Source organism: Nothoprocta perdicaria, unplaced genomic scaffold, assembly GCF_003342845.1.
Source record: "Nothoprocta perdicaria isolate Ctin4 unplaced genomic scaffold, notPer1 scaffold_301, whole genome shotgun sequence".
Taxonomy (NCBI): domain Eukaryota; kingdom Metazoa; phylum Chordata; class Aves; order Tinamiformes; family Tinamidae; genus Nothoprocta; species Nothoprocta perdicaria.
In genome coordinates this window covers 199,491-224,417 of record NW_020455535.1, presented here as the reverse complement: position 1 = coordinate 224,417, position 24,927 = coordinate 199,491, and the positions used below count along the sequence as shown (strand labels likewise).

General features: G+C 43.4%; 1 protein-coding gene across 1 annotated transcript in view; it reads left to right on the top strand.

Moving 5' to 3' along the window:
* CUNH10orf90 (chromosome unknown C10orf90 homolog) overlaps positions 1-18,899 on the top strand; it is a 49,838-nt gene extending 30,939 nt beyond the window's left edge. The window contains exons 4-9 of the mRNA XM_026042443.1: positions 8,726-8,998; positions 11,035-11,228; positions 12,017-12,218; positions 16,048-16,111; positions 17,286-17,385; positions 17,792-18,899. Of these exons, the coding sequence (XP_025898228.1) occupies positions 8,726-8,998; positions 11,035-11,228; positions 12,017-12,218; positions 16,048-16,111; positions 17,286-17,385; positions 17,792-17,830 (872 nt within the window). The 3' untranslated portion in view covers positions 17,831-18,899. The remainder of the gene's footprint in view (positions 1-8,725; positions 8,999-11,034; positions 11,229-12,016; positions 12,219-16,047; positions 16,112-17,285; positions 17,386-17,791) is intronic.
* Positions 18,900-24,927: the final 6,028 nt, after the last annotated feature.

Here is a 24,927-nt window from a genome sequence, read left to right as displayed (position 1 = left end):
CCAGAGTAGGAGACTCCACAACCTCCCTGGGCAGCCTGTTCCACTGCTCTGGCACCCTAACAGTAAAGAAGTTGCTCCTCACCTGGAGACGGAACTTCTTGTGCTTCAGCTTGTGGCCATTACCCCTCGTCCTATCGCTGGCCACCAGTGAGAACAGCTTGTCCCCTTCCTCCCTGCATTCTCCCTTCCTGAACTTATACATATTAATCATATCCCCTCTGAGCCGTCTCTTCTCCAGAGAAAACAGGCCCAGCTCACTCAGCCTCTCTTCATACGAGAGATGTTCCATTCCCTTAATCATCCTGGTTGCCCTTCTCTGGACCCTCTCGAGAAGCTCCACGTCCCTCCTATACTGGGGTGCCCAGAACTGAACACAGTACTCCAGGTGCGGCCTCACCAGAGCTGAGCAGAGGGGCAGAATCACCTCTCTTGACCTGCTGGCAACACTCCTCCTGATGCAGGCCAGGATCCCATTGGCCTTCTTGGCCACGAGGGCACACTGCTCACTCATGGTTAACTTAGTGTCAACCAGGACTCCCAGGTCCCTCTCCGTGGAGCTGCTTTCCAGCAGGTCGACCCCTAGTCTGTACTGATGCCTGGGGTTATTCCTCCCCAGGTGCAGGACCCTGCACTTGTCCTTATTGAACCTCATGAGGTTCCTCTCTGCCCAACTCTCCAGCCTGTCCAGGTCCCTCTGGATGGCAGCACAGCCCTCCGGAGTGTCGGCCACTCCACCCAGCTTGGTGTCATCCGCAAACTTGCTCAGGGTGCATTCCGTGCCCTCGTCCAGGTCATTGATAAACAAGTTGAACAGCACTGGGCCCAGCACTGACCCCTGGGGGACACCACTGGCCACAGGCCTCCAACTGGACTCGGCCCCATTTATCACCACCCTCTGAGCTCTGCCATCCAGCCAGCTCTCGATCCACCGCACCGTGCACTCGTCTAGTCCACTCTCCTGGAGCTTCCGTATGAGGATGTTATGGGAGACAGTGTCAAAAGCCTTGCTGAAGTCAAGGTAGACAACATCCACGGCTCTCCCCTCGTCCAGCCAGCCTGTCACCCCATCATAGAAGGCTATGAGGTTCGTCAGACATGACATATATGTAATGATGTAAAGTGTTTTTAAAGCTACCGTTCACCAGAATGCTTAGTGCTATGGGATTTTGATATGCTGTGATCTGCAATAACAAATACTGTTTTAATTTTAAGTATACGTTGAATATCCTCATATTTAAGAGAGTATATCAAGAAAACTCTTTTAGGTTAACTTTAAACTAATATACCTGTAAACTAATATACTTCAATATACTTTAAACTAATCAGGATGAGCCAGTGTTGACAGTTTTCAGACTGAAGCCTCAATAATATTATATTTGAGTTATTAAATATCATTTTAAAACTTGTGATAAATGAATATAGACATATCTGGTGTTCTCACTTCATCTCCTGTTTATGAGAAAGTCAACACATCATAACCCAGCATACAAGATGAGTTGAAAAACATATATATTCTTGAGCAAGATATAATTAGATGAAAGCTGTTTGTTACAATATGGAATTTTAGTACAGAAACTTGAGTAGCTCCAGCTGATGCTCATTAAGTCTCCAGCCCAAGAATGTGTACAGCAGTAGTGATGGTGAAGACAGGAAAAATGTGAAATATGGCACAGAAGATTTCACTTTAGTAGGCACCTGCTCAACATGAGAAGCCAGACCCTCTGCGGATGTAAACCAGCAGAAATACCTGCCTTTAGAGAAGCTACCCTGATGTACATCGGCCAAGTCTGGCCAGGGATGGTAATAACTTGGTATTATGGAAATAGCAGCTGGTGCTGACTTGTTAAGAACAAAGGACCACATGCTAAAAAGCCTATTAAATGGAGCTCCTTTGATGTTTCAATTCATCTGGTATAAATTTAAAATGGAGGCTTGACAGTTTTCTTTAGTCTAAACATTTTGTGTTGTAGGGTCTGTGTCACGTTGTAACGTGGCTTTTATGCACTGCATAAAACATCACAAATTGGGTGATGAGCTGGGAGCTCCCAGTGCATCCAGACACCGCTGCCTGCTCCCAAGACGGGCCAACCTGCGTGACGGATGGTAGCTGCCCCCAGCCTTATCTCTGAGCTTCTTCTTTACAATAGGCTATGAGTTTATATTTAAGGTTGCAAAAACTGCAGCACCATGGCCTGCTCTAAGTCACTCATCGGGTACTTCAACAGAAGATCTTTAGATGTTTAGGTAGCCGTGGCTAGAAACTCCATCCTTTCTTTCGATGGCAGAAATATAGAGAGGTTGTGGTCCACGCTCTTAATACCATTACGGTCCTGAGTCCAGTGCAAGACCTTGTTTCCACTTCCCTCCTGTAATTTCCATAGAAAGCTTGTGATTTCTCCACAGATTAAACTGATAAATTAGCATGATTTTTTTTCCCCAAAACTTATCACTGTCTGATGATGACCCAAAATAAATGGAGTTCTCCTTATTTTGGCATGTGAAAGTTAGGAGCTTCGTTCTCCAGGGATCTCCATCTTGTTCTAGGTGGGCCGAAATAAAAATCACTTATATCTTGATCTGTCATATTTTGTAAAAATGTGAGACAACTTGGAGTGAGACTTTAGAGCAGTCCCCATGGTCATGCCTCATTATTTTCAGGGCAAGTAGTAAAAGACTGAATAATAAAATCACTAAGAGAATAATTGAAAGAAGGAGGCAATGTGAGTTGAGTGGCTGCACGACATTGTTAGAGTAAAAGACCCAATTCAGCCAAAATTCTTATATACACTTGTTATAAACTGGGAATAACTATTCCACAGTCAGTATGGCTGTGGTAAATTATAAGAAATATCTGAATAACTCACTATTTCTGACATGTTCCGAATACCAAGTGGTCACTGAATTTCTTACCCTGCAAATCCCAGGTGCCATTTAAATGTTCTGAATCAGCCTGAATATTTTTTTAAGAGTCACACTGCATCACGTTACATCTTGACCTGGTACCAAAGCACATGGCAGCTTCTCGCATAACATCCCTGAAAAGCGGACACAGAGGTCTGCCTCTGAGGTGTCACAAAGTCTCATAAGAACAGTAGAAAATTTCAAAATATCTTCCATTCCCATTTCTATCAATTTTCTTAACAATATTAACAGCGATCCTGTCAGTGCAAGGACCATTGCCTGTGCCTGGAGGGGTTTGGTTGGTACGCCACTTTGGTACTACTTGGCCAGAAAGGCATGCCAAGAAAAAGAAAAATGATGATTCGAGGTGTGAGGCTAAAATCTTGGATTCATTCTCTTGAATGAGAAGATCATCATCAAGTGCTTGCCCAAACTCCAAATTAGGAAAGCTGTAATGCAAAGGGACTATTTTCTCCTGTATCCTGCGCCAGCAGATAGGAAGCGAAGCGGGAGAGTGGCAGCAAGATACACAGCAGCGATTGCACCCCGGCTGGGTACGGGCAGCTCGCTGGTGCAAGCAGCCCAATCAAGCACTGTGGGTGGATTATTTCCTGACCACTAAAATATCCTGCAGCAATAATACACTCTTATGATTCCAAGTGTAAGATGATCTCCTGCAGGTGCCAAGCAGAACCGTTTCCTTTCTGCTGGTGTAGTCATTTTGGATTACGCTCTTGTTCCACCAAAGCTCTCTGCACGCTGTAGGAATCGATGCATCACATCCTGCCCCAAACAGCAGGCTGCTATGTCTTAGCTGCATACTTAAAGTGATGTTCCTTTGCTTAACGTCAAAAGAGAAAATTGATTAATTATTTGGGAAGCGTTTGGAGAAAATAAATCGAAAGTCACCACAGAGATGCTTGTTATTATATGCAGTTGATTAGCTGCATTTGGAATTGTTTGCTGCGAAACCAAGTGTTGGACTGCACTGGCCTCTTGCAAAATCATTGTGCAAGTGAGCTCTTTCTTGACATCAAGAGGCTCTTCCTCCTTTGATCCGATTATAGGTTTGAAACCTCATCGTTCCTAGGTGCACTCGATAAGTGTTCTCTTTTAAACGATTACAAGTTTCTACAGTCAAGTTTTAGCTTTTGCAAAAAGAAAGCATTTCCTTCTGAGAAATATGTCCACAGCTGTCAATACCATCTTAAAAATAAAAACAGTTAGCTAGGAAGAAAACCTTTTTTTTTTTTTTTTTTGGTAAGTGATAATGCTTTTTAATCTAGGTATTCAGCTGGAGGTAATACGGATATAGCTGAGAAAATTAAATCTCGTCCTTCCCAGGCGGGACTGTTTGAAGACGCATGCGCAGGGCTGCAATGACACGTTCAGCAGGAGCAACCAGGGCTGGTTCGGCTCCCCACGCAGGCTCGCAAAGTTGCCCCAACTTTGGATAGTATCGATTCTGTGGCTGGAGCTGGAGACGGGACCCAGGCCTGTTTTCTAAGGTCCAGTCCTGACCTTCTTTTGAGTGATAAATCCAATCCCTTGACAAGCATTATATTTTGATTAGAGAGGCAAGGTTAAAGAATTCCATGGAGTCCTCCCTTTCCATGGATGATGGTGCTGAACAGTGCTGGCATGCCCCTGGGCCAACAAGTCACCCAATGAGCATCTAAAGGCAGTTTGAGACATAGGTCTCAGTACTGAATAGTGGAAATTCTGGAATAAATACCTGAATTTTGTGATGCTTCTGCTGCTTATTGACCCATTAAATGTGGTATCCTTTCCTTGGCAGTGATTGGAACACTGAATGGCCCTTCCTATCTTCCATGCCTTTAGAAACACTGCAATAACTAATATTATTGTTGCAGTTCTTCATGTGTTCCTTATTCACTAACATCATTAACAGGCTGTTGAGATAATGTACTGTTTACTCAGCTAGATGATGCTTGATTCCCAACAGGAAATGAGTCATCATCCCACGTCCTCAAGAAGCTCCAGCCTGGTTCTCCTTGCATGGTGGAAAACCACATGTCTGTTCGTGGCAAGCGCAGAGCCTTATGTTTAAAGAACATTTTAATTGCTTCTCCTCTCCCTGGTGTCTATGGGGCAGGTCTCCTTCTCCCATCAACTCACATCTCTGTGCTCTGTGGCCATGTTCATCTATTGCAATGATCTTTGGCCAGTTGCAGAGACTTACTTTGTCACAAATTGTCAAAAATCCACAATCAAATGCTAGGAAGAGCTTTACATACAAATAGGAAAAGCTGCTTTATGCTGCTGTAAAATGAAAAGAGAAAAAAAAATGCATGTAGCAGCTATGGAAAAGCCTACATTTGCCTGAATTGATGCTGTTTCAAGAAAAGTCAATTTTAACCTGTTGTAACACAAGGTCACTTCCTGTTAGCGAAACCCCCTAAAGGGAGAGGGAGAAAAATGTAAAAAGATATTTGCAGTAAAACCTTATACACATTTTACTCAGAGATCAAGGTTTCTTTCTTTTATTTTTTTTAAGAAAAAGCTTTTGAAAATCTATGCTCAGTTTTACATTATTAACTCCTCCAATGTCATAGGGTTTTAAGCAAGTGATTGTTTAAGAACTGATCTGTCATCTTTTCTTGTTGCATAGAGGCAAAAATGACTTTTGTCCAAATGCAGTTACAGTTTTCTTCCATAACTTTTCCTCCTGTAAGCACTTGAACTTTTACAACTGGGGTATATCATATTTTCTAAATTTTATTAATGGAGTCATTCTGCTTTTCCTTTCTTTGAGTTCTCCTCTCCTGTATCTCCCAAAGCATTACACTTACATGTCTCTGTTCATTAGTCTTAAAGTCTTTCTTCATCTGGGATAATAGAAAAACCATATATTGCTAGTCATCCAGTTGCAATTCTAGCTATTCTCAGAGGGGGATATATATATTTCCAGTTTGGTGCGTGGGGATTTAGATATACGATTCCAGATAGCATTAATGAGAGTAACAGTCCTAATTCCCCACACACACTATATTGAAAATGGATCCAGAAGGTTCAGATATCCAGAGGGAAACTCTGTGATCTTACCTTTACATATCTGTGCCTTTTTTTTTTTTTTTTTTTAATATATATTTGCATTTGTTAATTAAGGTAACTGGCAGCTGCTGGGAGGAGGAGGGAGGCAGACTGTGTCTTGCTTTGTTTTCTGAGGGATTGGCTGGACCTGAGTGAACTTTGTGAATTAGAAGGTTAATTCAAGAGGGAGTTGCAGAGAAGGATTCACCAAATCAGCTCCATTACTATTTTGATTGCTTTTGGTGTTGGACAAGAACAAGGTGCACCTTTTCTTATTGCCTGAATTAATTACAAGAAAATGGTCTGAGTCTGATAAGGAGAAACATTTAGTTATTATATTCATGCAAGATCTAAGACATATTTTCTTGTGGTAGAAAAGAAGCAATGTTTTTATACCTGAATTTCTTAAGAAATGTTCACAATTATTTATTTATTTATTTACCAGGCATCTTTCTGTTAGCATAAGACTCCATTTCTACTTTTCTTCATAACTTTCATTTTTCCCCTCCTGCTCTCTGCTGTCTTTGTAGCGAATCCCCAGGTTTTATGGGCAAAAGGCCCTGCTGACCCTTCCTTGGGCCGGGATGGAGCATGGCAAGGAGCGCTGCCTCCAATTGCACCGTTTGAAAGAAAATTCCCGGGGCTTAATTCCCCACTCCTCAAGGTTACTGCAATTACACTTGGAAGGCAATATCCACAAATAGCTCGTGTAGTGGTTAGGAGCAAATGGAGTATGAATATTGCAGGCAGCTCTTTCCTCAGCTGCCATCCTCGGGCTGGGATTTTGGGAAGGAAAGAGGCACTTGGGAAGCTAGCTGAGCTCTCCGCTGTTCCCACCGACCCCGCAATCCCGGCCGTGCTTGCAGACTCGGCGGCACAGCGGTAGCAAACAGCCACCACTGAGGACACAACGGAGCTTTCCCTAGTTTAGCGCAGTCAGCAAAGAAGCCAGTTCGGCTCCACAACGCGCATTTATTGCACGGAGCATTTGGAGAGATGAAGGGAAATGTTGTCTTGCTGAGAGGCTGCCTTGGATGAGCACAAACTCCCTATTTGCTTTTTTTTCCTTTTTTTTTTTTTTTTCCCTCTCAGCTTTCTGCTGGCCAGTAAACTATTTTAATTTAAAAGATGATTTAAAGAGCTGATCTATTTTCCATTCAGGTTCTTTCTGTGGCTCAGCTGCCCTTCTTTTTTTTTCCCCCCATCCACCTAGGATCTTGGCCGCCGCTGTGCAATCACTTCCTTCTCTGCTGCTCTGCAATTACTTCTTGTTACCTGCTGCTTTCCCCATCTTCTCCTACAGTGCCGCCTGCTCCTACCTCTCCCCAAACACCCTTTACTGCCCACGATCCCATTAGTCTCTCCCAAGGTCTTTCCTCTCTACATTATAAAACACTTGTAGGAGTTTGAGTTGTAAATACAGGCACGGGGTGGGTCGCTGCCTGCTGTGGTCAGTGCTGTGCACGGCTTGTTGTCCAACCAAGATGCTGGCAAGAAGCATTCAGAGAGGAGCAGCTGCTGAGCATGAGTCAGGAGGCTAAAGGCTCACGTGGCTGGTGTTTGAGGAAGTGTTTGTCATGAAATAGTAGTTGTTTATTAAATGCCTCGTGTCCACCACAGACAACAAGACAACACCTGGCTGGTGTGTTTGCATTTAGTGATAGATCTGCAGCTTTTTTGGGGAATGGGGAAGGGGATGGGGGTGGTTTTCTCCCTGCCAACTCTCTGGGTTGCTTTCTTTCACCACATTGTAAATTGTTATTAGTCATCTGCATCCACATTAAACTTTAGGTCTTGTGTTTGCCTCTTGTTAGGACTGACAATAAATAATTTATACACATTACTAAGGAAGATGAGAGTCACCCGCTGTGTATGTGACCATGCTAGCATGTGCCTTTTAGAGATCCCCACAAAGAAGTTTCAAGAGACTTAAAATAGTTGTCGGCTGCTCTTTCTACCTCCATGGCAGAAAAATCTTTGGCTGTGGCAGGACTCTGTAGTTGTAGCTGTTGTGCAACAGCCTTCCCATAAAACCAGGCTCAAGGGAGCTGTTGGATGAACCTTGGACGTCAGATGAACGAAGTGGACCGTTTTCCGTTGGTTCATTCTTTGTAGAGATGACAGGTAATGTACAGATGACAGATGTAGAAGGTGACACTTAAAATGTTAAAGACTGTTGGTCTCCAAAACCACCTATTGGTATCCTACTCACTTCAACAGTTGCTGTAGGTCTTGGATCTTATCAGAGCCCGTACTGTATCTATAACTCTAATTTGGACCAAGTTTAGCCAATCTAAAATGTGCCACTGACATGGATAAGAAACAGGAGAAAGCCACCTGGCCACGTGTGTTTGAGATATCTTGACTCCATCCAAATGACCCATCAAAGTGTATAGAGGTTATTTAGACCAGTAGTTTATTTTTTGAGGACTATCACCTCTGATTGTTTCTCTCAGTAATGTTATGTTATAGTACAGCCGTGTCACAATCATGATCTAATTTTTAGTGTAAGCAAAAATGAAGAACAGAGATCTGAAGAAGATAACACTGTCATATTACTTTTTGGCAGTATCATAGCATTCTCTACTGGGATTAAAAAGGCCCAAGTATATTAATTAATGAATAGTAACTAGTCCACAAACACCTTACTGGAAAAAAACAAACTACAAACTGCTTAAAAAATTGAATGCTATTTTCTTAACCTGTCTTGGTTATGAAAATGGGCTGTTTGCACATTTACATAATTTGGGTTTATTTCATTTTTCCTTAGGAAAGGGGATATTCCGTGGAAGCAACAGGAAGCAGTGTGCCATGGGCATGAGCTGCCCCACTGCCCCTGCATCCCAAGAGGAACCCACTGCTGCCTCCATTGGCTCATCCCCAAGGAGAGATCCCTCCAGAGGCACCTCCAGATCCAAAGAGAGCCGACCACCGTGCTTCCCGAGGCCAAAGCTATCCCTCTCTGAGAGCATGTGCAATATAAAAACGCTGTCAAGAATCATCTTGGAAGCAAACATTCCTGGGCAAAATCAGTTCCTGCAAGGTGAGGTGCAAACCCTACTGTGGTTGTCAGGAATATGGTTTCAATAATAGGATGAGATCAGTCCCAGAGAGAAAAAGAAAAAAGTGAAATAATGGAAAGTCTGCTGGTTTGGTCCAGTGTTAAATGCTGAGCATGAGTCATCTGGTAAGAGATCACATCAACTAATCAAATCGTATACGATGCTGTGGTTAATACAAAACAAAATGAAAATGAGAGGCTTATTTTTTATATAAATTCAGAAAAAAAAAGCTTGAAAAAAGTTAAAATTGCAGAGTCAGGCATTCCTGGTCAAAGCAATACCCTAAGTTATTTTTGTATTGTTTCGATACCTTTCTTTTATTTCTTAAGTCATGTGCTTTTGTTTGATTGCTCATCTTCCCACCGCACCCTGAGCTTTAATAAAACAAGGGTTTTAACATGTGATTAATAATGTTTCCATGTATAAAACATACTGTTCTTATAGTTCAGCACCTACACTAACATCTTCCTCCCACATTTTTTCAAGTGGCTGATATGGGGGTGACTGAGCTCACCCACATTCAGCCGGCTGAATTCACTCATAAGGTGACTTTGAAGCTTTTTTTGGTGAAGATAATTACGTATCTACAACATTTCCTAAATCTTCTATAGATTGAATCATTTTTAATATCCATAGCTGTGTGAAAAATTCACTCCAGTAATGCTTTATGAGTGTTATAATAATGCTGTAGGCTTTTTCTTTCTTTAGACAGGTAGATTTTCTGTAGACAGGTAGGGAAAAATCTGTCCTGGTTGAATATTCAGCTACTGAATATAACACCCATGGAGATGAGAAGTCACTTTTTCCTTTCAGTGCCTGGAGCTAAATACATGTCCCACTAACTAATGGTGACTTCATTTTACAAAAGTGAAGCATCCATTGAGATCAACGGCAGATAAAGTTAATTGGCACCTCCAAGAACCAAGCTTATTGAGGAGTTTAGTTTCATGTTCACCGGTTTCATGCTGTATCCAAAATAAAGGATGTTAACAAGAGCACTGCTAGGGAGGAAATGCAGTTCAAGCTTTTATAAGGCAGATGTACCCAAAGCAGATCACTTCAACATTTTTTAAGTACAGCATAATACGTACAATATGTCATAAAGAGGAAAATATTTTTGGTTTATTGTAACCGAAAATTGAAATAAAACAGTAATGGGCTTTATTCCCAGATATTTAGTTCTAGAAATCAAATTATTTGGCAAGAGAGAAGTACCTCAGTGTAACTTTTTCAGAGTAGTGCATATGAGTCTTTTCTGAAATTAATGTGTTATTTTGGACTAATTCTGTACTTTAAATAAGAATCTTGACAGCTCTCTCATTTTGAGCACATACCCGCTTTTGGTCATAATTTGTACAGGAAATATCAGGCTCAGGGCGTGAAAGCATAATTATAAATGAAGAATTTGTTTTTTCTCCTTGGTGCAGAGTTACTGAATTGACAGCTCGCACAGCAATATGCTACGATGCATATTAACCTTTTGTTTATCATTTTCTTCATTGAGCCATTCCACTGAAAGGCTAACGAATGTATAGAAATGATACAAAGCAAAAGGGATCATTAGCAGAGGGAAAACACGAGCAGGGTTTATTAAAGCTTCTGTGTGGTCAGAGAGAAATGATGTGCAATTACGTTCCATGGAAATACGTTATTTTCTATAATAAGAGCAATGAATTGAAATGATCTCAAACTGTGAGTTGCAGCGTGGTATCCTCTGCTGTACATAATGTAAATGCATTGCCGAGGAACCCTGGTTTTTGGGAGTAAATACCTCCAAAAGGAGCTCAGAGCCTTAATTGTGCTCCGTCACGATGCCTTGCTTAATGTGAGAGACAGTCCTTGTGTCACAGGGCAGCACCGAGCACCAAGGATTAGATTTGATCTACCCTGCTTAATGAGGCCTATTAATAACACCCTGGCCTTCTTATTTCCGAAATTGCCCTCCCCGCCTAATGAGGTGGAGAACCCAATAAAAAATTAGCCATGCACTCTTAATGAACTTCTAAATCTCTCTCAGGTGATTGCAGATCGTGCGGCTCGAGGGGCAGCGGGACGGAGGCCGAGGCCAGGGCCGAGCGGCCGCCAGCCCGCGGGGCAGCTCTCCCCGCCGCTCTCCCGCCACATGTTGCTCGTGAGAACATCGCGGCGCCTCCCTGGCCAGGGAGCTGCTTGGAGCCTGAGAAAATTCCAGCGAGCCCCCTGACTCTGAGGGTAAATCTCCATTTGTTTTTATTGTTGTTGTTAATTTGGGGGCTGATTTTTCATGGATGGTCGCGGCTTCCTGGGGACTGGCTAGGGGCAGAAGTTCACAGTTCCTTGGGTTTTCCTCCTTCTCGGGGGAGTTTTGTCCGCTTGTTCTCACTGCTGAGACTTCCTTGAGGGTTGGAGATGTGCAATGGGTGCCGCAGCTGTCATTCCTGTGGAGGAACGTGGTGGACATCTGGGATCTACAAGGATGTCTCCCACACACCTCAAGTAGGAGTGCAACCCTCCACGTCCACACCAAGCTCTAGCAGGAGACAGATCCCATCTCCTGCCACCAGACATTCCCACATGTGGAACCAGCCTGTGACTGGAGAGCGTTTTCCTCACGGATCATCCCTGACTAGATCCGCCCGATAATCAGCATAAACAAGAGAGTTTGTGAACTGTTAGTGACAAGCTGCTCTGGCCATGGGGTGAGACAAAGAAATAGGCAAGATGTCAAGAACTCGAATTTGGATAACGCAGAAAAATGTGTAACTCAAAACTTTTTGGATATGTTTTCTCACAGTTTTTTAGAAATGAGTCTCCTTTGCCTGGTCTGGAAATGTTTATGCCCAGACAGCTTTCTAAAATTAAAAGGAAGCGAGGCCAAATAGGAAGGCAGCTGGTTGATTTTCTCACGGAGAAGCCCCGATTTTCATCGATGATCTCCTGCTGAACCTGCAATACCTCGAGGTGTGAGGAGGTGGCATTTCCTCCTTTTAATATAAAGCCCTCTCCCCCATTTCGTTTAGGAAGCGCTAGAAATCCACAAGCCTCGGTTCCTCTCGCGCTCGCGGGCACGGCTGCAGAGGCTGGAGCACAAGGTGCAGCTGCGCAAGGCCCAGCAGAGCGATGCTCCGGCAAGGACACGGGCCGCACTGCTGCTTCACAAGCTCTCCTCAACCTCCTTTTCGGGCAAGAAAAGGCAATATACCATTCCTCACCCACTCAGTGGTAAGTGCAGGTGTCGCAAGTGATGGTTCTGCAACTGGCCTTGAAAGCTTGCCATGAATGCCCTATTTCCGTGCTAATTTTGGGGGGAAAACATGTGCCTTGAGGTGTCTCTTCTACCAGCATGCCAGCATCTGCCTTGGTGCTCTAAGCAGTCACCAAAGCAAAGAGATGTCACTGATTGGAGGCTTGGAGACTCTGGAAAGGTAAATAGTTTCTATTTTAAAGTAAAAACTGGGAATGTTAGGTAATTTTCAAGACTGCATCAGCTTCATCTGCTCCCAGTCCTTCCAAAATGCTGCTGGCGTTGCTGACACATTTTGTGCTGTTATGTTGGAGAATACCAACCTCAGCTGCCAAATACATGCAGTTTCTGGTGGGTTTGTGCCATTTCCCTCGTCTCAGATATGCAACAAGTCTTACCGTGAGAGCTAAACAAGCACAAGCAAACGAATGCACAAAACATGACGTAATTTTAAAGAGGTAATAAAATAAAAGCAGCAGCTCGGCTAAGCAGGTTAATTTAGCTGGGGCCAGACTGCTGGGGCCGGGCTGCCCGGGGCAGTAGGTGCTAGTTTGGTTCCCATAACTCATCTAAACATCCCTAAACGTGGCCATGTGCCATTTTCTATTTGTAAGATCCTAACATTTTTATCAACGCTGCGGGACCTGCGTTGTCCTTCTCCATTTTGTTCACTGTTGTGCTGCCTTTTCACTTGCACTCTCTTAAACCAGCGTGTTGCATGCACCGCTCAGGACCTGGAGCTTTTTTGTTTCCATGTCAGTCAGAAAAAAAGGACCCTTGGAGGTCTCTGCCAAAGATCAGACCATTGGACTACAGAGTGTTTATTGATACTACTATGAAATCACTAGATCACACCATTTCAAAATGTTTTGTCAGTGTTGTCGCAACCTTACAGCTACTCATACAAAGAGGAAATAATTGGCATCTCCAGCATTTGCATATAAATACCAACATCTGCGCGGCTTCCGTTTACCTTCCCAATTTCCAGGGGAAAAAAAAAGTTGTTTACCACTTTTAATCCTAATTCGTGAACAGGATTTCAGAAAAAGCGGAAAGTAATGGTCAAAAAATGAGCATGTTTATCCGGCAGCAGATTTTATCATCACAAGAGCATTTGGAGGCAAACAGCCTCCACGGCTCGCGCTGGCCTCGGTGCGTGCGGCGCGCGCCGCTCCGTTCTGGAGTGCTAATTAGTCCAAGATAGACTGCTCTGCTGTTGACTGTGTCGAGCAAATTAGAGATCCCACTGTGACGAACTGAATAGAAACAATGTTCAAATAACTGGATTTAAATCTCGAAAACCGTAATGTAATTACTTCAGTGACAGGACTACCAGCTGTTTATAGGCCTTTAAATCCTCATAATGAACAGCCTTGTGATCTTAGTGTATACAGGCACTTCCCGAGGTTTAAAAAAAATTCCTTTTTTTTTGGTTTTAATGCCCTCCATCTCCCTCTCCTTGGAGGGCAGAGGTGTTTCCCTGCCAATGGCAACACAAGGAATCAAGGGTACCGGCCAACCCCTACGTAGCTGACTACTAAGTTCCTCAGGTTTGGTCAGCAGCATCCCAAATCCTGTATCCTTAATATTGTGGAAACCAGCGCGTGTCTCCTCCTCCACGCTCCTAAACCTTTCCCAAGAGCTGCCCAAGCCTGGAGGGCAAAGGGTGCTGTTCCTTTATTTGCACGTGTGAAGATGTGGTTCCCGGAGCAGCCCCACACTAGCTGGGTTGTTATTCAGAGTATTCGGATTGTAGATTTAATTAAACATTTAATTTAATACCAGCAGGGAGGGTATTTGCAGTGGAGCCATTTCTGAGCAAAAGGGTGCTGTTTCTGTGCATATTCTGGGTCTTGGGCCCTTGCAGCCCCCTGCCCATCTCTGCCTGTGCCACCCACGGCCGTACCGCTTCCCAGATCAACATTCCCAGTCAATATCCGCCGCTAGGGATAGCGCCGCGGGTCCCGCTGGCACTCGGCCACGTGCTCCAGGCTGACAGCTACGAATACAGATGAAGTCGCAGTCAGGTAATTGAATTAGGAAGTGGCGTGACCTCTTTTTATGCTATTATTAGTAATCACGGTGATGCAGGTAGCAGCGGGCTCAGCTGAGCGCGGCCCCACGGCGCGCACGACGCTCTCTCAGCAGCCCATGGACTAACTAGCTCCAGTGGGAGCAGAGGTGGTGCCTGCTGCACAAGGAATGAGTCCGTCAATGGGAAAACTGGGAATAAGGATTTTTTCTGGGATGCTGAGGGCAGCGTTGAAGCCACCTGCTATGTAAAGGGTGGCTCAGGAAGCTCCAGCAATTTGTTTATAGAGAGGAAAATGAAGGGGCAGTTTCATTTCAGGGCTATATGCTGCAATCAAACAATAATGATTCAGGGTGGCCCCATGAGATATTAGTCTGTTTTTCTTCTGGATAAAGTCCATGAATGGCAAGGTCTCATTTGGACAGTGGGGACTGAAGTCACCCATGCCATGCCAAGACTGAATTTGACATGGAAAAGGTTTTCTAGACTTGTAAGTTTTAAAGATTTTAGGCAATACCTGATGCTCTCTCTGAAGACCCAAGTTTACAATTCCTACCAAGCTGCCCAGGGTGAGGGCAGCCATTTGGTCCAAATTCATTATCATTTTCAGTGTTATCACGGTCATAACTTTATAGTTGTGTGTTACTTTCAGAGAAAACTCTGAGGGAAGGGAAAGGAAGACTTTGAGAACAGGCACTGAGCTCTTCCAGTGCTGTCCCGGTTCAAAGAACTATAGACAGGGAAACATGGAGCAGCCCATTGGTGTTTTATTTAAAACTTGACAAACTTAGGCCACTCTGGGACATGGGGCTTCTGATCCTGCAGGTCCTGCAGGTGTTTGGACAGCAGTAGCATCCGAGCACTTGCTCCTTTTAAGTTAACGAACATGCAAATGAATGTAAAAACACTAATAAATAAAAGGCAAATTATATTTTCCTAGCAAATTGAGCATGCTGCTTGTGTGCACTGGAGATTTCACAGGGATGATTAAGCACAGATAAATGCTCAGTGGAGAAAAGTTGCTCCACAAGCAGAGAAAGGTTCCCCTCTCCCCACCAGCTTCATTTTTATTTTACAAAAGGCACCAGAAAAGCAGCTTTGCTCCCTTGGCTTCCTGCGCAGGGATATGGGAGGGATGTGCAGAGCTGGACGGCTCCTCCATAGGGAAGCAGCATGGGAGTCCAGCTTCATCCCGGGAAGCCGGGGAGGCTGTTGGTTGCTAGGACAACTCCCATAAATATCCCTGAAACATCCGTGTCCCGAGCGGCGGGGAAGCAAACCCGTGGGGAAGATCTCTTTTGGAGCAGAGGTCGCCGGATCCGCTCCGGGTTAACGCCTGGAAGGAGAGCCCTGGAAGGAATTATTATCTGCACTTAGTCCTCTGCCTTGAATATTGTATTTTTCTCCTCTGTGAGGTGGCTGTGGTGCCTGTTGTGAGGAGCTACATCTCGTAAAGCTCCTAAGTGAGGAGAGACGGAGCTTGGCTTGAATAAAGCCTGTGACACTGACACAAGTTTTATGCATGTAAAATAAATGAAGCATGGGATGGAGCCCGTCTCACTGCCCTTCCAACTCCAAAGGGCAGCTTTGGTACCATTCCAGTGCCAGGTGAGGTCATCGGATGCCTTCTCCACTGACCTGCAGGCACCTGGATCCATCATTAAACCACTAAAAATTTAGATGGAAATATCACATCATAACCAAAGGGAACAGGGCAAAGAGAATTCCCATAAATGCAGATTCCTCCGATATTAACTGTGTTTTCCCCTTGCTAGATAACCTCTTCAAACCAAAGGAAAGATTCATTCCAGAGAAAGAGATGCATATGAGATCTAAAAGGTACAGACCCCCGCGGCTGGGCTCCTGTGCTTCCCCGCCATCCCTCGCGCATCCCATCCCGTCCTTTCCGGGCCCTTTTCCCAGGCTTTGCTCGGGTTGCGTGGTCCCTGCGCTGGGTCGACTAGCCTGCAAAATATCTTGCTGAATTCTGTGTTTTCATATCTATTTATGAGGATAATCTCATTGACATGTGTGCTCAACACTCTCAAGTATTGCTACTCCCTGATTTGTAATTAGAGATTAATACAGATTTGTGAGGCATAAATTCACGGATTGCAGCCTATCCTGTACGGAATAACTAGAAAGGCCACACTCCTTGTGTTGTCAGATATTATTCAAGAGTTTCCAGGTGCTTGCTCTTAGTTTTCTGACACTATTGCATCTATTTTAAACAGATCATCTACAGATGATCTACACCTTTTTTTGCCCAAAATACCATCTCCTGCCTGAGTGTGAGCCAAAATAGGCTCGTTTGAGAACTAGATATTGCAAAATGATAAAGGAAAAATCAAAACAAGCAAACATGGGTCTCTGGGTGTTGTACGTGTGTCCTGAGAACAGGCCTGCAGGAGAGGGAAGGTGCCACTGTCTCTTTGAAGCATTGGGAATTTTGTCGATGATTTCAATGGAAGAAGATCAGACCAAGCATCATCTTTGCGAAGGCAAAGGATGTGATCTTTATATTCAGAGATTAAGTTCTTTTTGATGAAAAAAAATTCTAATGACACTGGGAAAATGTTCCTGCTGTACAGTCTTATAAAGTTGGTTTTGTTATAATTTGTAAAAACATCTGAAAATGATAGCTCGGTATTAATTTTGTAATTGCAGAAAGGGGTGCAGGCCAGATTCTGGTTTCTGTGATGTTGCTATAAATTGAAGCTAACTCCACCAGCTCATTCAAAGCTCCTCCAAAATTATGTAACCTGATCCACTCTCTTTCCTTACCTTTGAATTAATCCAAAAATTGATGTTAATCCAGTTAATCCAAAATTATCTACAAATCAGATTTTTTGTAATAAAATTGTTAATAATCTGTGAATAAGATTTATGGAATGAGAGTTAAATATTTACAGATGCCCATTAATATGATTAAAGGTATATATTTCCTACAAAAAAAAGTTATTTGTGAGTCCCAGTTGTGATGTGTGAAGATAACTTTCTAAATTGCTCCCAGGATTTATGATAATTTACCCGAAGTAAAAAAGAAGCAAGAAGAGAAGCAGAAACGGGTAATCCTCCAGAGTAACAGACTGCGTGTTGAGCTCTTTAAAAAGGTAATGGTTGCTTGTGAATGCAAGTAATATATTTTTTCAATCCTTCTTTACTACCTTAAAATATGACTGTCCCACCATCAGTCTCTGTGAGATAGGGCAGAAACCACTGAGCAGGGTAAGATGGAAGAAGTTCAGGCATGGGGACATGGGGACATGGGGACATGGGGACTTGGGGACATGGGGACAAGGGGACTTGGGGACATGGGACAAGTGATGTTCTCCAGATCTGCAGCAGAGCAGCAGAAGTCCTCCTAGAAGAAGGAACTTGGCGAAGGTCGAGTGAATGGAGGTTTGAGACTGCTGAGACCATATGTCCTTCGCTGTCACTGAAGCTGTCCACAGATTTATTCACCCGGTGTATTTTAAATGCCTTAAGGGTTTTCATATTGTTTTTTTCTTTTCCTAGCAATTACTGGACCAGCTCCTTCAAAGAAACACAGAGTGAGAAAGGATTCTCTTGCTGACAATACTAATTGGATCTCAGATGCCTTTGACTCTTAGATAAGCCATAAAATGTACTGTTATCTTAATTACTGGGAGGTATTTCTCTTATCTTTGCCGCTTTATGTAAAGAAAGACCATTTGTATTTCTGTTGAAATTTAAAAGTAACTTTCAAGTAATCAAAAACAGTCTGAAAGGCAACACAGCTGTTTCAGAGCATCAACTCACGGTCAGTTTACCCAGAGGAAATAATTTTAAGAATTTTTAATGCAAATACTGAATTACAGCGGTATTATTTATTTTATTTTATTTCATTCTAAGTATACATCTCTGTAGCAATAGAACCGGCTTTATAAAATCTGGGAAATTTATTTCTCCAAAGTATTCTATTAATTGATTTCCTGTGAGTTAAATCCTTGAACTAAAGAAAAATGAACATCATTATTTGTTATGTTTAGAAACTAGCTGAAATAGCATTACCACATAATCATGGCAGCAGCAGTTTCACATTAATACTTAACATACCAAAAGGGACCAGTATTTTAGCTCTCTGAAGAACTCTATTTGTGTTTATATAGTGATTCTGTACCATAAGTTTACCTGTTAAACAGCAATATTTAAAAATATGGCTATAACATTTTTTTCATGTGTTTGTCATTGCAATATGTCTTTTACTCAGTTTCTGTGATCATTAAGTATTTATAGGAATGGCTTATTAAGACGTGGTGCCAAGAAGTATGTTTGTATCAAAACTGCACAACTAAAACCATCTGTAATGTTTCCTCCAAAAATATTTAAATTTTTATTTGTACATTTTGGAAGTAAAAACAACCAGCTTACAAACCAACAGAATTTATTTATGGAATTAAATATTGATCCAACTGCTACATTTTTATTTGATACTGTTAAATGCAACACAGTTATTTAAATCATGGGAGAAGTCTCGTTCCTTTGTTGCATAAATAGAACCCTCCCTTTGCCACAAATACTATGGCAGAAAATACTGCCCATGAAAATCACTGCTGTTGTGAACCTCTGTGCCAGGAACATTTGGTTTGAGTCTGTTTGAATGACACTGGTTTGGAGTTTGCCCTTTGATACCCATGCTTTATTTTTCTAATCTGAGATGTGAGGCTGGGGTTTCGGGAGGTCATGTCTGTGACCTGCACTGGACACGAGGAGCCTGGCTCCGTTTAGATTATTTAATGTCTTTGTTTCTCTTAAATTATTTAATGTCTTTGTGTTTCAGCTTCCCAGTTTGGAAAATGGGATTAATGACGTTAATACTTTCTTGCAGAGGAGATAGGGATTTGCTGAACCAGCACATTGAACGCTAGGTAAAGATATACAACCACTCAGCAATTGCTTCAATAGCTTTCAAGAGGATGATGTACAAGGGAAGGTGCCAGGGGTCTTTCCCCCAAAATACTCTTTTTAGCTGAGCAGCTAACGCTGCACAGGGCACACGGGTGAGGGCTGGACCTCAGGTGGCTCCAGGCAGAAATGCTTCTGGAAGGGACTGCAACGTCTCCCAGCTTCCCAGAGCAGCTGCTTGCTCAGTCTGCTCTTTTTCAGGTTCACTGATCTCTCTTGCTGCTCTCCACATCTGGCCTGCTTCAAACGGGAGGTCTTGCTCTCTAGGGTGGGCTTCTCCACCCCGCTACGGAGCGATAGATTTTAGCAGAAAACACCCACATACGTGATGTCCTAGAGAGAGCCTGAAGGATTAACTTTCTCCCAGCTACAGCTCCCTGTAACTAAAGGGGCCCAAACTGGGGAGCGAGAGCAAGAGGGTGGAGGGCACAGCCTTGGTGTGACACCACTTGGCTCATTTGCTGCCATCTGGGCAGGCTCCTTCTCCACCAGATGTTGGTTTCCTCCAGCTTCTGCTGTTGGTGACCACCAGCAAGGCCACCAGCCTTGACACATCCTGGCTTCACCTGCCCCATGAACAACTCCATCCTTGGACATACTTACAACAGGTGAACTATTCACCCAATCGTTTCGCTCAGTAAAAGTTGTATTTCCAAGTGCTTTTATGTTCTCTAAATGTGGCTTTTCTAAGCCTGAAGGACAAATACAATTTTAAGTGAAAATCATCTCATGAAAAGAAGCTTGGGAGCATGTGAGCAAAATGCCTAACGCAAATCACTGTCTGGGAATGTTTTACATGATATGAGACCTTTGCTTTAAGAAAACAAAAATGTTCTCTGTTGCAAACCTAATTTGTCTTTCTGGGCCTCTGAAAAGAGGATCTCTGGTAATGTATCCAGCAAACAATTTCAACATTCATTTCAGTGCTACAATCAAGTCATTGTAATAGCAAATACAAGTCATTGTAATAGCAAATAGATGGTACAGGAAAACATTGCTGTAGAAAAGCACAGGTTTAGTCCTTTCTGGATGGGTATCAACTTAGCAAAGCTTAGAATTAGGAACAAAATTGGCCTAATCTCACTTTGAATGTGCACCCATTTGAAAGTAAAGGGTACCTTTGCTATTAGATAGTCTTTTTCACGGAAAACTCTCTGGCTTAATCTGAAATCCTTCCTAGTTGTTTAATACTGGAACTTTTCCCCTCTGGACCCTGTTCGGACGGTGCTTTGCTGCCAGCAGGCCCATGCCCCAGCTCTGCAGCAGCGATGGAGTTTACTCTGATATAACTACGCAGGGATTAATGGTTGTCCCCCAGCTTCGAAGATCGGTTGTCTCTTTTCTCAGTGACAGAATGCCCGCAGAGAAACCTCTAATCATCGAGTGCCATTCTGTGCTCAGCAGCCTAATGAACTGGAAATGTTTTTGGAGGTTGTGATTTTCTCTCTAGCAGTGTCTGCTTAACTCTGCCAAAACCATTGAAATGAGTTTGCCACGTGAAAACACTTGTTCTCTGTTCAGAATAAAACACATCCTATCTTTACATCAAGCATCTTACTTTTCCTCGTTCTCCTTGGCTCTTTACCAAAGCTGTAGGAGGTAGAATTACTTAATATCCATTTTAGATGACCCACAGAATGAGATAATGAGGTGTATCATCTGCCTCGCAGCTGCAGAATGATAAAAAAAAAGAAGAGGGAAATGTATAAACGTGCTCACAGTACACACAATTAGATAAAATTAGTAAATAGGAAAAGTAGAATAAACTCCTTAAGGGTCCTTGCGTATAGACAGGAATATAAAAAAGAAGCTCTAATTGCAGAGATTTTTTTAGAAACCGGTCACAGTGAAGTATTCTTAGACTTTTCATGCTTTACATGCTTTCATCTTCACCAGGATCTTACAAGGACTTTGTGTTCACTAGAATAAGAGAGGCTTTGTGCCCCCTCGCAGGCTGATGAGGGCAATGTAAGTAAAGCTGGTGACAGAAGGGTGGTCGCTGGCTGGTGCCCAGCCTGGGTTTGCAGATGACCTGATGGTGACAGTGCCTGCAAGAAAGGTCTCCCAGCAATTGTTCTGCTGAATTGTAATACATAAATTTGGCCAGGCAGTTAGAAATAAATTTAAAAAAAGCGCTCAAAATGGAAAGCCAAGAGGTCTGGCTTCGCTGTTACTATGTACTCTTAAATTGTGTCACCTCCAAGCCGCCTGGGGACAACCCGCCCAGGGCTGTGCCCTTAATGGCAGTAAAACAGGATGTTTAAAACACCTCCAGCGTGGCCTTCAACAGCGTTTCAGTGATGGCAGTGAAAGGGAACTACCAGGGTATCCCATGCTGCCGATTTATAGGGAAATAAACCCCTACTTAAATATTATATCCACATTAGTTCTTTGTGACTAATGTTATTACAATGAATACCAGAGGAATTAGTAATGATTACCCACTTACTGTAAAGTGTCGCCAAATATATACTTAACTTGTAATGCTACTGAGAGCATATATATAATTTTTGTGTTTGTTATTATGTAAAAATATAACTCTGAGGGCTGGCTGGTCTAAATCTAATTATATAATGGCATAAGTTAAACTGCATGAAAGATACATAATTATGGGTTAGCTGCTCTATCTAATACTATCAGCTGATGTTGCAAAGCCAACATTTTGCTTCCATTTGCTTTAGTCTTGTGAGATTCCCCTTGCTGTGTCTGCGACCCAGAGCAGATCAAAGGTTTGCACCAGAAGCCAGCGATCAGAAAAAGCCCTTAAGAAAAGCAGCTCCCATTCACGCTTCTTTCCACAGCTGATGTGGGCCTGAGGCCTAATTGATTTAATTCTCCCCTGATACGTACCATGGGATGAGTGATTTCTTTTGAGCTCCCCACTGAGAATATTTTTTCTCTAAAAACGGCCAGAAATATGCTGTCTATCTAATTGCACGCCCCATGCTCCTGATGATGCACACAGCGGTGTTTGGTGGTTGCAGAGGGCCAGACAGGCACCACAAAAATATATGGCTGCATAATACTTGGTCTCCACTGAATATCATCTTCTTGGGAGACATAAAAAATGGTCTGCTTTTTCCTTTGTTTTCAAGGAGACGAGGAAATTTGTAATAACAGGTCAACATGCCTATTCTTAGAGTCTGGCTTGAAGAGAGAAGAACATCTTTAATGAAGTATCAGTTATATTTAAAGAGCTCTTAGTAAGGGAAACTTTGCTGCTGTGCATTCACAATCGCCTTGTCTGATACGAGGCTCCTGCTGGAGAATTATCACTTCTCTGAACGACCACAGAGGTGGGCAGGAAAATGTACACATGAGGCTGGAAGCACAGGGAGCTATTCAGGTGGGCGCTGGGTGCTGCTGCTTTGCAGAGAGAGGCTCAACGGTGGCCAGAACACAGGTGTGAATTGCTCTTGTTTGGGCATTTCCTTTTTTCTGATTCCGCAGCAGGCTGATGCATTGAGAGTGCAGAATAACTTTTTTAATATATATACTTTGGATATTTCAATAAGGAATTGAATTTAGTGCTATGATCCTGATAACGCAGAGAGGTAACACCATGAAGTGGTGACATGATGTCTCAGCAGCTGGCGAGGGACACACGGCCTTTTGTAGTGAAAAACAGTTGTTTTTGCTTGGTTTTCTCTAAGGAGCAAAGACGCCAGCCTGGAGGCCCCGAAACTGTAGATCCCTGAAGCTAAACCCTGACAAATCCTTGTGCATTCTGGCACATATGGAAATAAAAGGGCCTGGATTTTGGGATATAACAGATATTGTGATTAGAGGGGGTGGTTCTGGATATACAAAGGTGACCATGGCTGATCCAGCCATGAGCTGCTCAGCACAAGGTGCTGTTGTGGGGTACCCTACACCAGCAGCATAGCTCAGTGCACGTCTCAGGGAAAAACTACCAGTGGGATGAAGCAGGGAATCCGTAAGCACGTGGAGATGCTAGGGAAGATAAGGAGATCAAAAAATGAAAGAAAAAGCACAGAGAATCACTAACAAAAGATAAGAAGGTAGGGAAAGCACAGATGCAGCAAGAGATCCCTCCACACAGCCCTTCCTTGGCAGGACGAGAGAAGAAAGCTGGAAATGGGGAATGGAAAGCTAGTGGCCCGCAAGGAATAACCTGGCGGACGAGGGCTGTGGGGGCCTTTGAAGCAGCCCCACAACCTGGATGCAATTTTCATTTCCTGCAGGGGCACCTCGGCCTCGGGCCTCTGAAGCGGAGCAACCACGTCTCATAAAACTAATTGCGGGAGGGGGGTTGACAGGAGAAATTAGAAGGCCGGGGCTGGCCTCTCTCGGGCAGCGGAGCGGGGCTACTTCAGGATGATTTTGTTTGTTCCTGTTGTTTTTTTTCCCCTAAAAAGACAGTTATGAAACTGCTGGGAAAATTTACTGTTGCTCTCCATGGCCAGCAGTAACTGTAATTCAGTGGCACTCCCTGACAGATGTCATTAATGAAGTATTTGGGGTTCTTTAGTGATAAAACACTAGTTTATCAACTTAAGGCCCATAAAACAAATGTGGTACAATGCAAAGGTCTTCAGGTTTTCTTATTTGTATGTCTGAGGAGAGCAGGAAGAACTGTGATAATATCTAGTTCACTGATGTTAGCCAATGACGAAAACATAATTGTCTCCATATTCCCTGTTAGTGAATATTTCATCTCAAAACACTGCTATTTAGGTTAAGGGTCATCTAGGATCACCAAATTGCTATTTAGAAATCTTAGGTTCCCTTCTGAGTGATTTTTTCAATGGAAAAACCCTGTGAAGAACAAAAATGCCGGGATGGCTTCTATGGGGGCCTGTCCTGACAGAGCCTCCCATTCCCACCCTTACCTTCTAACCCGGGCGCTGTCTGCAGTAAATATCTCCTTAGCAAGCCCCGGCGAGGGCGTTCATCAGTTTCTTATTTTTTTTACAGGATGAAATGTTGCCAACTTTTGCTGTTCAATGTAACTGATAACGGGGGAGTCAGATAACTTAGCATTTGTGCATTTAAAGCTGTAAGCCAGCAAAGCCACACGCAGGACAACAGGAACAGCTCTCAAGGATAGTGTTTTCCTGGGAAGGGGATGTGGCAATTCTTTGTGCCCGTAGCTTTTCTCTGCTGTCCCAGCATATCCCAATCTTTTTCTCATCTAAACAACCATACTTAAATCATCCGTTTGCAAAGCAAAACAGAATTTGGATAGTTGTATTAAATCCAGAGAAAATACAAATATGTGGGATAATCAGAAGAATGAAAGCTGTTACTCATACAAATACATTAAAAGACAGAGTGGTAATAAGAAGAGTCTGGCTATCCAGAAATGTTTTCTCTTGCAAAGCAGTTTCTATAGGGTACAATTACAGTTATGTGGCTTGGATGCATCTGAGAAATGCACAGGATGGGGTGCCTGGGTGCAAACTGCAAATGGGAAAATGCATCGAGCGCTGCTTGGGCCAGACCCCCACATCGCTCGTCCTCATGTTCCCATCATGGGCAATGTGCTGTGAGGGCAGCCCCAGGAGGTGAGTGCAGGCACAGCTGGAAACGTGGAGCACCTGGAGCAGGGAGAGAGGCCCTGGCGGACAAGGAAGAAAAGGTGGAATCGTGGAGAAAAGCAGAGCAGCAGCAGATGGGAGCATCACGACCCCAGCGATGCTTCCAAGTCTCTTTGAGATGCAATGACCAGCTCACAGGGCAACACTGAGAAAACTCACCAGCCT